This window comes from Eulemur rufifrons, chromosome 13, assembly GCF_041146395.1.
Source record: "Eulemur rufifrons isolate Redbay chromosome 13, OSU_ERuf_1, whole genome shotgun sequence".
NCBI classification, from domain to species: domain Eukaryota; kingdom Metazoa; phylum Chordata; class Mammalia; order Primates; family Lemuridae; genus Eulemur; species Eulemur rufifrons.
Window position 1 is genome coordinate 2797605 of NC_090995.1, and position 13324 is coordinate 2810928.

Genomic DNA, 13324 nt, shown 5'->3' on the forward strand with positions numbered 1-13324 from the left:
CATTAAACAACCTCAGTCAATCGTTCTTCAAGTATGTGGGTGAGACTTCGTTAAGTTCAGAAAATCAGTAAACTCACTATGCTCTCGGGAAGACAACTCAAGTCAAGGATTTTAGGGTGATATTAGGCCTATCTGGGCAAGGTTAGCAGCAGGCTTAGCTGTAACCCAGTAAGAATTGCATGTGTCCAGAAAGTAATCTGCTGGCGTGCGTCTGCTAATGTCCTCGTCATAAGGGAAAACCTATTAAAAGAGGCAGACAAAAAAATACCAATTCATTTTGAAACAAGGCAATGAGCATCATGGCTGATACTATATATGACACTTATAGGAATCAAAAATGAGAGAAGAGGAGGTTCAGTCTCATTGGTGAGCGGTATATGGTGCCAGGGGTTAAATCCTAGGAATCAAGAGTTATGGTGCGACATCTTAGCCCAGGTGACAGAAATAGAAGCCGGCAAAATAGTAGTGGAAGTCCAGGTCTTCATAAAACAAGGATGGTCAAAGCCAGGAGAATTATGTTCAAAAGCTGTGTTCAATGATGAGAGCTCGATGAGATTCGGAAGGAAATCTAAACAACAGGAGCTGAGCAGCAGCAGTGGAATCAAACCAGAGCCAAATCAGGAGCAAAACAAGGGGGACCTTAAGCAATCGCATTAAACGGTTGGCCTAATCGGCCACGACTGGTGCAAGGTTTAACCACCAGCATCCCCTCCGGAGAAGCCACATCCTCGTGCAGAATGAGTGACTCTGAGTTCTCGCTCTAAATCCAAAGGTGTTTCCTACCGGACATTTGCGAAACCACGTGGCAAAGAGTCCGGAAGATCAGTTACAGCGAGTGGCCCGAGTGACATTTTGCAGGGCTTCAGTGAGAGGCTGAATCAGTGAGTTTAAGGTGCCGGTAGAAACAGTATCTACCTTGTACCTCACCACAAATAGTGATTTTCTCTCCCAAGAAAAAGCAATGTATAAAGGAAAGTAGAAAACTCAGTTCTTTGGTATAAAAAATGGAATTCAATACTTGAAAGAGGATTTTTTTTTTTCAGAGATCTTGAAATGAACTGAGACATTCTCTGATGTCCGTGGGGTGGGCAGTAATAGTACTTTCACACAATGACAGGAAACTGTAAGATCAAAATTAGTCTAGAACCCAGTCCGGTGGAGTTGATCCAATTAGGACTGTCCCATGAATGTCAGGATGAGTGTTAACCCCAGCTGAGGAAAAGGTCTATGGGGGGAATGAAACAATTTAAAATTGGCTTTAGAAACATCTCTGCACAGAAAACAGTAGGGTTCTCCGGTTTTGGGCAGCCAAGCTCCTTGCAACGCTAATAATAACAACTCTCTCTTCTAGGCACGCCGGAAAACGGAAATGATCAGTACGTAAGCCCACAGCATTTTTTTTTTTGTAGAAACTCTGGCCCTACTGATTCCATGGGGAAAATTATTGATCCTCTACTTATACCATTTTTCTTTTTTTCTAAAGAAATTCATGTGGAAAGTACTATATATTGGCTTTGGCTAACTATTTTTCAAAGCTCTCACTATTTAACAGAGAAATTCCAACAACTAAAAAACATTGCCTAAGCTAAAATAAAGTGGTAAAATGAGAAATACAAAGATTAAATGGAAAAGTAGAAGAATGAGGATAACCAGGAGGGAAAATACCATAGAAAACATACCTAGAGCTTTAAAATAGTTTTCCCAGTGAAATTTTTGGTATGTTTATCACAGAGAAAAATTAGGCCTATATCTTGATTCTGAGTGGCTTTGACCCAACAGTACGCTGTTGTCATTATGCTACTTTGACTTGATTAAAACAAAGGAGTTGTTAGCAACCCAGGCAACTGTCACACCCCAGGTGCGACGAAGAGACACGATGAATTGCTTCCATGCCAAAAATAAATCCTGTGCTTAAGTTTTCTTTGTTGACCTGAATTTGTAGCCTGCCTTTATATAAGGGTTTTTGTGTCTCATCGGGTTGTAAACTTTAGAAATTATATCCTTAGATTACCTACCCATCTGAATTAGAAGTGGAGGCTTTTAAGATCTCTACGGGAAAGAGTTGGGGTCTGTAACTGTCTGGGACAGGTGGGAACTCTTGGTTAAAATAGACAGTTGAGTCAGTATACTGCAGTATCTCAGGACTTCATAGAAAGGACTATCTCCAGAACTCAGCGTCAGCCTAGAAGGTTTGGAAATATTTCTGTATCCTCCCCTTCGTAAATCTAATTGGAGACACGTGCAACGTGGACCTTGTGACAAGTGTTTCACGTAACATATATTAATGTTTAATTTATCTGGTGATCGCCACTATAACAGAGTGACAGGGATTTGGGGGCTTGATTCCAGAAAAAATGGAAAGTGCTAAAAAGCGTATGTGTATTTGTATGTGACGAGCAAAGGTTTCACCATAGAAACACATAAAACTATAAAATATATGCACATAAAATATATGCATGTGTATCTTCTTCACGCTGTTCGTGTCACATTTACTTTCTTTCACAGACATAGAATGCTGATGACTGTGGTGCTAACTTAACGTTTTCTGTCTTAAACAGACCTCAGTCCGATAAGGAGAGTGTGAAGCTTCTCACTGTTAAGACAATTTCTCACGAGTCTGGTGAGTTTCCGGACAGCTGGATAAAAGTGGTTATTGCAAAATCTAACTATAGCCTTGGATTTGTTCATGTGAAACATAACCAAAAAGCATAACTTCTTTAGAAATAGTCAATTAGTGACTCTCCATACACGTAAAATTTTCTTACGCGCCCCAGAAATACCATTTCTGATAAGATGATTGTACTATCTGGCCTTTAGAGGTGGTTTTTCTACAGATATGTGGATGTGTTCTAATGAACAGGTGGTGGCTGGAGATATTTCTTGTTCTGCAAGAGTGGCAGAAAAAGCACTCGGTTTATTAATGGGTTTTTTATTTTATTATTACTGCAGTTAATTTGTTTCATTTTGGGTAATGGGTGTGTATAGTCAGCTGGAACCAGGATATATTTATCAGTCAAAATGTAAATCATATTTCATATAACTTTAATTGAGCTTCCCAACAATATCCTGTTGGTAAAATTTGTATTTCTTTATCTAGTTTCTTAGGATATATTCATTTGATTTAAAATGTTAAAGTCTTTCAAAATATACATATGATCTGTAGAGTTGTATTTGTATCAAGAACAATGAAAAATGAGACGCTCAATAGCTTTTCAAAATAAAAAAACCACAGATATTTTCTTGTTTGGAGTAGACTAGATATTTAAAAGATTGAGGCCGGGCGCGGTGGCTCACGCCTGTAATCCTAGCACTCTGGGAGGCCAAGGCGGGTGGATCGCTCGAGGTCAGGAGTTCGAGACCAGCCTGAGCAAGAGTGAGACCCCATCTCTACTAAAAATAGAAAGAAATTATATGGACAACTAAAATATATATATACAAAAAATTAGCCGGGCATGGTGGTGCATGCCTGTAGTCCCAGCTACTCGGGAGGCTGAGGCAGGAGGATCACTTGAGCCCAGGAGTTTGAGGTTGCTGTGAGCTAGGCTGAAGCCACGGCACTCACTCTAGCCCGGGCAACAGAGTGAGAATCTGTCTCAAAAAAATAAAAAAAAATAAAAAAAAAAAAAGATTGATATCACAGAACAGATCAATTAAAAGTATCAGTTTTACAAAATAATCTATGGGGCTCTAATTTAAATATCAAGTTACAGTAATACGTTCACAATATTCAATCCTCCAAGTTTTATTTATGCAAAATAGTCCAAGAATGTATGTGTTATGTAAAGTGAGAGTTGCAGAATGATAAACTACATTTTAAATATTTCTGGGAGCTAAAAACAATTTTGTAAAACAGAAAGCTATAAATAGTGTCCCAAATCAAGAGCAAGATATTAGAAGTTTAATGTGGCCCCAATTCATGTAGGAAACTCAAACAAAAACAAACTACAACAGGCAAACAGAAGAGCTGGAGAGTCAGGGTGCCCCAAGCCCAGACCCCTCGTGTAAGCCATCTTCTCTTAGGAGAGACATCCTTCATCCTCATGCCTCTTCCACTCCTTGCTACACGCATTTCCTCTGTCCTCACACCATGCTGTGTCTCGGGAGTAACCATCTGAAACGGTGAAGGAGGAAAATTCATCCATAGAATAGGCAGAAGCCACTCCCGGCTTCCTCCTGGCTATCCACCGGCCTTGACTCAGCAACCAAGCCTGTTCTACTAGGTCAGAGCAAAGGGCCAGAAATTGGCCAAGCAGGTAAATGTGAGCCAGTCTCGAGTAAGCTCAGGAGAGACCCTGAGCGTGGCCTGTTCCATTTATCAAGAAAGGTTTTCAGCCTCTGCCCGAGACCTGCAAGCAGGCATCACAGTAACTCCACGCATCCTCCCTCTCTCCCTTCGGACTTTTTTTTTATTGATACATCATAATTGTACATATTCACGGATTACATGTTACATCTTGAAACAAGCACACAACATACAATGATCAAATCAGGGTAACTGGGACAAGATTCACCTGAAACATTCATCATTGCTTTATGTTGGGAGCGTTTGAAAACTTCTAGCTATTCTGAAATACAGTGAACTATCGTCAACAATAGTTGCCCCATTGCACCACTGAACCTCAGAATTTCTTCCTTCTATTGAACAGACTTACCCCTTCACCAACATCTCTTCGTTACTCCATCCCACCACCCTGACCAATCTCTAGTAGCCACCATTCTGTTCACTACTTCCTTGAGATCAATTTTTTTTTTTTTTAGGACTTTAACCAAATGCTCTGCAGTTTCCTAGGCTCCCAAGCTGCGGGTCGGGTGGCAGCCAGCACCTGGGAGTAGCCACTGCCTGGGAGCTCCTTGCTCCCCTCGTGATGGGGGTGGCTGGCGTCAGGGCCAGCTGCAGTTCCACCACCCATGGCCACCAGGGTGATGACAACTGACAATAGAATCACGGCCTCTGGGAGGGAAAAAAAAAAACAGAGAATCTTGTGTTTTTTGGTTGCAAATTTAATAGCTGACCCTTCTGTAAGGCCCAGAGAAAATTCTACATAGGCCGCCTCCCACTCTCATGGTGACCACAATGGTAAGTAGAACGGACCACAGAGGGTGGTCACGTAAACCCACGACCTTCCACGCTTCCTTTTCTTCTCGAGTAACTTCTCAGGCCACAGGTCTCAGAAGGAGATCTCATCTGCTATCATGGAAATAATAAGATGTATTCTCTGCTACTTTTATTTCTACCAACTTCGATTTAGGAGTCATATTGTTTTTAACAAAATAACTTCTCAAAGGTCAACGCAGGTGATTACCGTGGAAAATTATCTGGTGACGGAGCAAGACTGAAATTGGTGATTCAGAGATTTCAATACCCAGAATTTATACTCTAAAACATAATGATCTCCAAATGCTCCTTCCCTACCACCGTTTTTATGAAAGTCTGTTATTAACCGGAATTGATGGCTCCTAAAACAAAGCTCTTCCCCCTGCCTTTCCAAACTTATTCAAAATATGTTTTCTTTACAAAACTACGCTTACCCCACTCCAGGGAAGTTATATTATTCAACCTATTTTTACTTATATTTGCCCAATACTGACATTTTGCTTAAAATATAACTAGAACAAAACCTGAAATGATTAAGTTTAATATAAGTTCACAAGTTTAGCCCAATGTGTCTACTATCACCCATTAAAACTTTTTAGACATTTTAAAAATACAGAAAAGACTTTGATAGAACAGATGTCAGACTGTCCATTACTCAAAATTCATACTTGTTATACTTATATTAATATCTCATTTGTTTCAAGACCTAAGAATAGTGTTAGTTAATGTGCATAAGTGGGTAACACAATGACATGTGGCCATAAAAATTCTTTGAAGTTGTCATTACTTTAGTATAGAAACTCTAGGCTTTTATCTCAAAATAAATTGTATGATTGAAGCCAATAAATAATATTTCCAAAGAAACAGATCTCTGCAGCAACACACCTTCAGGGAAAATGGAAGTGGATGCCAAATTTTCTGAGTTTCTAGAGCCTTGATGAGGCATGGTTGGAGTTCTGGTCATTTCTCCTGAGAAGACAGTTCCTTGTCCCCAAATCCTTCTCCTCTTGTTAGGTACCTAGTGTGGTGGACGTTCGCCCCCTCCACACACTCTGCTTCCTTTAAATGTGTTCTCCCTCAAGCCAGGTCTTCTGCTGAAAATGTAGCTCAGACACATTTTGGAGGTTTAATGTAAAAGAAAACGCCCACTAGGATATAAGAAGGTGGTTTCAGAAAGGAAAGAAATGTGTCAGATCAAGGAGTTCTTTATAAGAACATCCAAAGCTCAGCTTTAGTAAGAAACCTTGTCAAATTAAACATCACCATGATTGACTGAAAAATATATGCGTAACCTGATTCATTTTAAATGTAATTCCCACTTATGTCACATATCAGAAAGCTAATAGACATTATCTCAGTTTTAATATGCAAGGTTATAAGGATTACGAAGAAAACTTTTTAAATTAGTGAAGAATACAGGACTTAACAGCAGAAGGAAAACATTCCGTCACAGAGCTTAGTTTCAAAGCATGAGTTGATTTTGAACCATTTAGAGGAGGTCAGAGCAGATCTGAGTTCATTACAATATCCCTTTGCTTAGAAAACTCCCATAAAGGTTAAGTTCAATCCCCTTAGCATATCTGCAAGGCCTTCCCTGGAGGGCCAGCCTGCTCCAGCTCCTAACAGTGCATGCTCCCCAGCCTTCATTCATACCTTCCCTTGTCTTCCTCGATGGGCTCAAGCTCTTTTGGAGGAGACAGCCCTTCCTTCCTTTGTACCTCTCCCTCCCCGTCCTATGGGAATCACACATTACTCATATATGGTCAGCGTACTAATAAGAATTAGTATATTATGGTAATTACTCATTAAATGCATAGTCACCTTTCTTGCTTATTTATTTTTACACGTAAAAGTTCACTAACAAAAAAATGAACAACAGGGTAAAAATGAGCAAAACATTCCCAGATGTGTAAAACTGTACCCAGAATCATCTTCCGTCTCCTCCACCCTTCAACACTGGGCCATTCTCTGCGTTCCCCCTCAACCATCGGCTGTGAATGGTCTTCCCCTCCTCTTAACATATTGTTAATTTGGCAAATTAATGTGTATCACCGCCATGTAATATTTCTTCATGGCGTAAACAACCATTTTAATACTTGACCCCATGTGTGTCATGAAAAATAGAAAACCATAGAGAATGGAAAATAATTTAAAACAGCCACTACTGGCATTTGGTATATATCTCCTTCTGGTTATATTTTTTTTTTCCCCAGGTGTGTGTTTTGTTTGCTTTTGCCATAGATATGATTATGATAACTGTTATTAAAATTACATTCTTATTAAGAATTTATCACGTTTTCTATTTTCAGTGAGATAGATCTTGAAAAGGGAGATTAAGAATGTTAAAGATTTTCACACGATTTGCTTTCCATGCCTTCGGGCAGACAGCAGGGGCTCAATACATGATTATTTTGTTTGCTTCTCGTTCCTGTGCTTCGTAGCCATGGGGTCCAGGCCGGTGCTGTGCCTTAACCCCAGTGAGAATGGCCTTTATCAAAAAAACCCAAAACAACACATGTTGGCGTGGGTGTGGAGAGACAGGAACACTAATACACTGCTGGTGGGACTGCAAACTAGTGCAACCCCTGTGGAAAGCATTATGGAGGTATCTTAAACAGATTCAAGTAGACCTGCCATTTGACCCAGCAATCCCATTACTGGGCATATACCCAAAGGAAAAAAGGTCATTCTGTAACAAAGGCACGTGTACCCAAATGTTTATAGCAGCACAATTCACAATAGCAAAGATGTGGAAACAACCCAAATGCCCATCAATACATGATTGGATTAGTAAACTGTGGTATATGTATACCATGGAATATTACTCAGCTATAAGGAATGATGAAGATACGACATCTCTATGGTTCTCCTGGAGAGAGTTGGAACCCATTATATTAAGTGAAGTATCCCAAGAATGGAAAAACAAGCATCACATGTACTCACCAGAAAATTGGTTTCCCTGATCATCACCTAAACACAAATCTGGGAATGACACCAATTGGACATCAGACTGAGGTGGGGGGTGGGGGAGGGGATGGGGGTATGCCTACACAATGAGTGCATTGCACACCGTTTGGGGAGTGGTAACACTTGAAGGTGCTGACTCGGGAAAGGGGGGGTGGGGAAAAAAATATGAAACTATTGTTTTTAACTTGCACTGTTCACTTAATAATTTATCATGAATATTTCCCATATTATTTCATATCATTGTACAAGAAATAATGTATACATTATGAGGACATACTGTATCTAACAAGATATACTGTTAGACTCTTTGATTCTGTAAAACTAAATTGAAAAAAAAATAAAATAAAAAAAAAAAACAAACAAACAAAAAAAAACAATATTGCACAAATGGTGCCGTGGGGCAGGGGCTGTGGGGGCTGTCGCTCTGGGCCTGGCATTTCTCAGAGCTCAGGACCTAAGCGCTCCTGATGGACAGTTCTAGGTTCACTGCCCCCATAGGTCTCTGGCACTATTTATTATTCCGACATTGTGCAAGTAACAGGTGACATCCAGAGGCCCCAGAGGATAGGGTTCCTAACCACTGCCAGATAAAAGCTGGAGCAGAACGATGACATTTATTCTAGAAGCTGGAGATTTTGACCTCCGTTGCTTTTATACAGTGTGACTGATGTGGATACTTGATTCTACCTGCAGGACACAAGTGACGTGAAATGTGTTGGTCACGAATCCAGTGGCTTGTAAAAAATGCCTGGGGCCTCTCAGCTTGCCGTCGTCTAGGTTAATATTTATCTTTCTATTAGATGCTGGAATAACACTGCAATTTTGAGTCATATTACCTGTGCTGCTCTGGATGTCGCCAAAGTGTTCATGCTGGGCCTCTAAATTCATTCTCACAAAACTCTCATTGAATTATTTAAACAGAAGGACCCTACAATGCCTTCCTGATAAAATGGCACTCTAAATGTATGATATGGGTTTGCTTAGTAAAGCCAGTTCATGCAACAAGCAAAAATCGATAACTCATTCCCCAGGGTTTCTCTGTCATTATCATCTCCCAACTCACCCCTGTCCCCAGGGAGCGAGTTAGCATTGCTCCTTTAGAGCAAAAACAGGCGATGCCTGAAAAAAGCCCATAAATCTTGGTGAATAATTTCCAGGCAATACCAAAAGGCAAATTGTGGCTCTAATGACATTCCTGCAGGAGAATTGAACTTTTGAAAAACAAAACAAAACAAGAAAGCCAGGAAACTTTATTTTCATCCTGAGTCACTCTCTGAGCTTGCAGATCAAAACATATCTTCTGTTCTTAGGTGAGCACTCTGCGCACGGAAAAACCAAGAACTGACAGCTCGATGAATCCTCCCCACACCTAGGCAATGAATATGTAAGTTTCCTTATTTCATTCACTGAGAAACTCATTAATATCTGTTTTGTTAGATCGCTGCAGCTTAGATTATTTTTCAAGACTTTTCTAAGCTACAAAGTTAATGGCTTGTGTGTCAGGGAAACCAGCATTGTCTATTTGTCTAAAAACAAACTCTAAAAAGAGTTGCCAGAAAAAATGAATCTCGTGGTGGTTGTAGATTTGTCCAATTGCCTTGCCTATCTAAGGAATGACACAAATCACTCCTTCTGCCTGTTGATCATAGCTCCTTATAAATGCAATCTGTCTTTACCTGGGTCAGGAAACACACAGTGACAAAGACTCACAGGTGCAAGGGACAATGCTTGCAAATTTTGCAATTTATTGTAGGAAAAGGACACAATATGGAAGCTACGTTAAGGATGTGTATCACAGCCAACAGCTAGCTCAAGGAAGGGGTTGCGGAGAAGCTGGGTGGGAGGTCCAATTGCCCTCCGTCTGTAAGGACCATACTGGGATGCACTTTCCTTCTGGGTCCAGGAACTGTGGACAGGTGGACAAAGCACCTCCAACAAGGTGACCTAAAATGCAGTCTCAGCCAGGCTTTCTTACGCTCAGCGATCACACAGGCACGTTCTTGCTGCACAATCAGCCAGGCACAGAGCCCTCCAGGTGTCTCAGTGAGACCAGATACAAATGACCCATCTCACTTACAATAATTGCTAATCAATGTAAAACGGCAACTTCTCAAAAGTATGTTCCACGTCTTGACCAGGAGTTGGTGCAATTCAGGTTCATTTCTTATAGTAAAATGGCTCACGCCAATGTCAGGACTGCTCCGGAATGAACCCTCCCAGCTCGACATAGGATTGCCTTTTACTTTCCTAGAACTCAGTGAGGAAATGCTCTTCCGACTTTAATTTAATTTTTTATAAGAGGCATTGATTGAGTGCTCTCACAATTGGTGTTTGATGCCTTATAGAACCTGCAGAAGAATCTACCCTTGGGCAACTGACAATAAAAAAGCAAAGCAAATTCGTAAATACGTACATGCCCAGAATTGGCCTGACCACTATGGTGGTCACTCTGGGTAAGGTGTCCAGGGTGAGAATATCATTGCCATGTCCATGGTCTATGTTCACTGCCCAGCTGCTGTTACAGGGCTGGCACAGACACTCAGCAATTGCTTGTTAAATAAAAGGTGTCTTCCGCGCTTTTCTGGTCAGTAGCAGAAGACAGAGATACAGGAGCACCATCCTGACCTACACATCAGGAAGAGAATTTCATCCCTTTCTAGCCAGCAATTGGCAGTGGATTAAAACGAGAGGAATCTGGTAGTTTGTCCATCCCTTTGCAATGGACATTTCCAGGTGCAAAGTCTGGGAAGACGAGCATGGAGGTGCAGTCCAGCCCTAGCTAGTGTATGGAAAGCTTCCTTCCATACTAGCTATGTTTGCTTTGCAACCCAGTGGCTAGGAAATGGTCGTTTTCTAGATTACCAAAATGCTCAAATATTAGTAACTAATTGTCCAACTTAGAGAAGAACGGTCTTCTGTTCAGTTGGAGAAAAAAGACAGACAGACAGAAAGAAAGAAAGAAAGAAAGAAAGAAAGAGAGAGAAAAGATGGGTAGGAGACAAGGCATAGTGCTGACCCAAACCAGCTTAATAGAAGAACGTGTCCTCCAACTCCCATTCCTTTCCATTTCTGTACTTTAAAAAATATTCCTAGCCCCTGATTTCATGTCTTTTGATTTTAAGAGGTAAAGAACTTTTGTTGCTCTTCTGTGTAATTCTGGAACTACATAACAATGTACTGAAGAGTGAAAATCAGAAAGTAATGGGAAAAAACAAGTTTGACATCTGTCAATTCTACTACTTGTCTTACTTTTTTTCTTTAACATGTTTCTGTCACTGTACTTTGAATTTAAAAACCAGTCAGTAATTACTTTCTAGGTTGTCAGCTAGAAGTGAGGTATCACCTTAGAGATTCAGGATAAATAGGAATCTATTTATCAGACCTAGAAGTTTGGGGGAAGAAGTCTTTGAGTCTGCGTGCAACAGCAAACAGTAATATAGAAATAATCACCTATGGTAAAAGTTTCCATCTCAAAATAAGATTCTAGATACATTTACTGGTTTCTACTTCATATGTTTATCATCTATTTTGTGCAGAGTATTCTATTTAATATAAATTGGCCGGGCAGATAGGAATTTCAAAATATTGACAAGTTAGGATTCTTGCTCTCCACAAAGCTTTATCTGGTGGGAACAGGAAATCGTGTACAAGAATGGTAATAAACATTTAGGAACAGCTGAAATGTCCAATGATATGGAAATTATAAAATAAATGATGCTCTGTCCAATGACATTATACAACTAGTAAAAGTAATTCTCAGAATACTTTTTAATAACATGCAAACATGTCCAAGACATAAAGGCAAATGGAAAAAAAAACAATTTTGGAATGGAACAGATAGCAATTCGACTTGTTCTGTGACCAACTCTGGACTGTGGTCAAGGAGGCAGCTGCCGCTACCTGCTGCCCCTCTCGCCAAGAGATCTCATCTCCCTCTGTTGCAAGACACCTGGGAGGCCGGGAAGTGAAGGGAGCTTCAGACCAGTGAGGAACTGAAGCACTGGAAATTCCAGTAGCTTGTCTGAAATCACATCCTGCAGACCCTCAGCAATGTGGAATGTCAGACATTTCTATTTTTCTCCCAGGTACAATTCCTTGTATGTCTGTACTTTTCTAAATGGCGCCCTGAGAACCCAAGAGCATCTTTGTGAACTTCCAGAGGAGCTTAGCATGGCTTAAAAGGAAAACCTCACGAGTAAAGGAGATTTATAGTTGTCCTTTGGTATCTGCACGGGGTGGCGGGGGTGGTTCCAGAACCCTCGCAGATACTAAAAATAGTATCACGGGGGGGGGGGAGGGGATGGCAGAGACTGGGACTAGGGAGCGAGGGGAAGCAGGTCGGGACGCAATAGAGGGTTTTCCTTCCAGATATGTTGAGTTTGAAGTCCTTGTCGGACATTGAAGTGACTCTACCGGGTGGAAAAAATTCAACTAGTCACTTACATTTCTTATCAAGAAATGGAATCCTCTAGCGTCTCTGTTTCTTCTTCACCTTCTTGGAATCTGAACTTTGTTGTTGTTGTTCACAGGCTTCATCTTCAGCTTCTCTGTTCCAAGGCCGGAAGGGGACAAAGTCCTGCGGATCCTTCCTGACTCCCAGTCCCGCTGCCAGTCTGCGCCCGTGCCTGTCCCAGTAACGTGATGTCCGGCTGACATGCAATACTTTGACAGAATCAAAAAGAATTCTGGGCCTCTCTTGTTTTTTGAGACTTAAAATGCACATTACTTTGTTTTATAGAAACATTCCCAGGAAGGCGATTTTTAGGAGGGGCGTTTGGAAGCAGGGAACCCTACAGCCCAGGCAGAGGGGCTCGCTGAAGGCACGCCCTTCCCTGGAGTTTAAAGTTTCCCAGGGCTGACAATTTTTATCCATGAAGATTTTCCTACTTTCTGGGTGTTCTTATATAACTAATGTCTGTATTTATTGTTTTCCACTATGTAAATGCAGGGAAAATTTGCAAGTATATTATTAAGTGTTAGGTAGAAATCAGACCATGCCATTTTGTATATATATATATATATATAGATATTTTATTCCTATGTTCATGTGTTACTTTTAATAAATAATTACTGTTCTCAGCACTAAAGATAGCATGACATGACCGTGAAAATGGCAATGGTGTTGTCTTCCCATAATTGTGACTATTTTTTGGATTGATTATTAGAATATGAGAACTCGCTAATAAAAGGCATCTGTCATAAGTGAGAAAAAGACAAAGTATTCACATATCAGAGCCTGTTAGGGGGACGGCAATTTTCCAT

At 40.6% G+C, this 13324-nt stretch overlaps 1 protein-coding gene across 1 annotated transcript in view; it reads left to right on the forward strand.

The window, feature by feature from the left end:
• Positions 1 to 12940, forward strand: part of EMCN (endomucin) — an 81367-nt gene extending 68427 nt beyond the window's left edge. Inside the window, exons 10-13 of the mRNA XM_069485452.1 lie at positions 1352 to 1376; positions 2559 to 2620; positions 9373 to 9446; positions 12592 to 12940. Coding sequence (XP_069341553.1) covers positions 1352 to 1376; positions 2559 to 2620; positions 9373 to 9407 — 122 coding nt within the window. The 3' untranslated portion in view covers positions 9408 to 9446; positions 12592 to 12940. The remainder of the gene's footprint in view (positions 1 to 1351; positions 1377 to 2558; positions 2621 to 9372; positions 9447 to 12591) is intronic.
• The last annotated feature ends 384 nt before the right edge of the window (positions 12941 to 13324 follow it).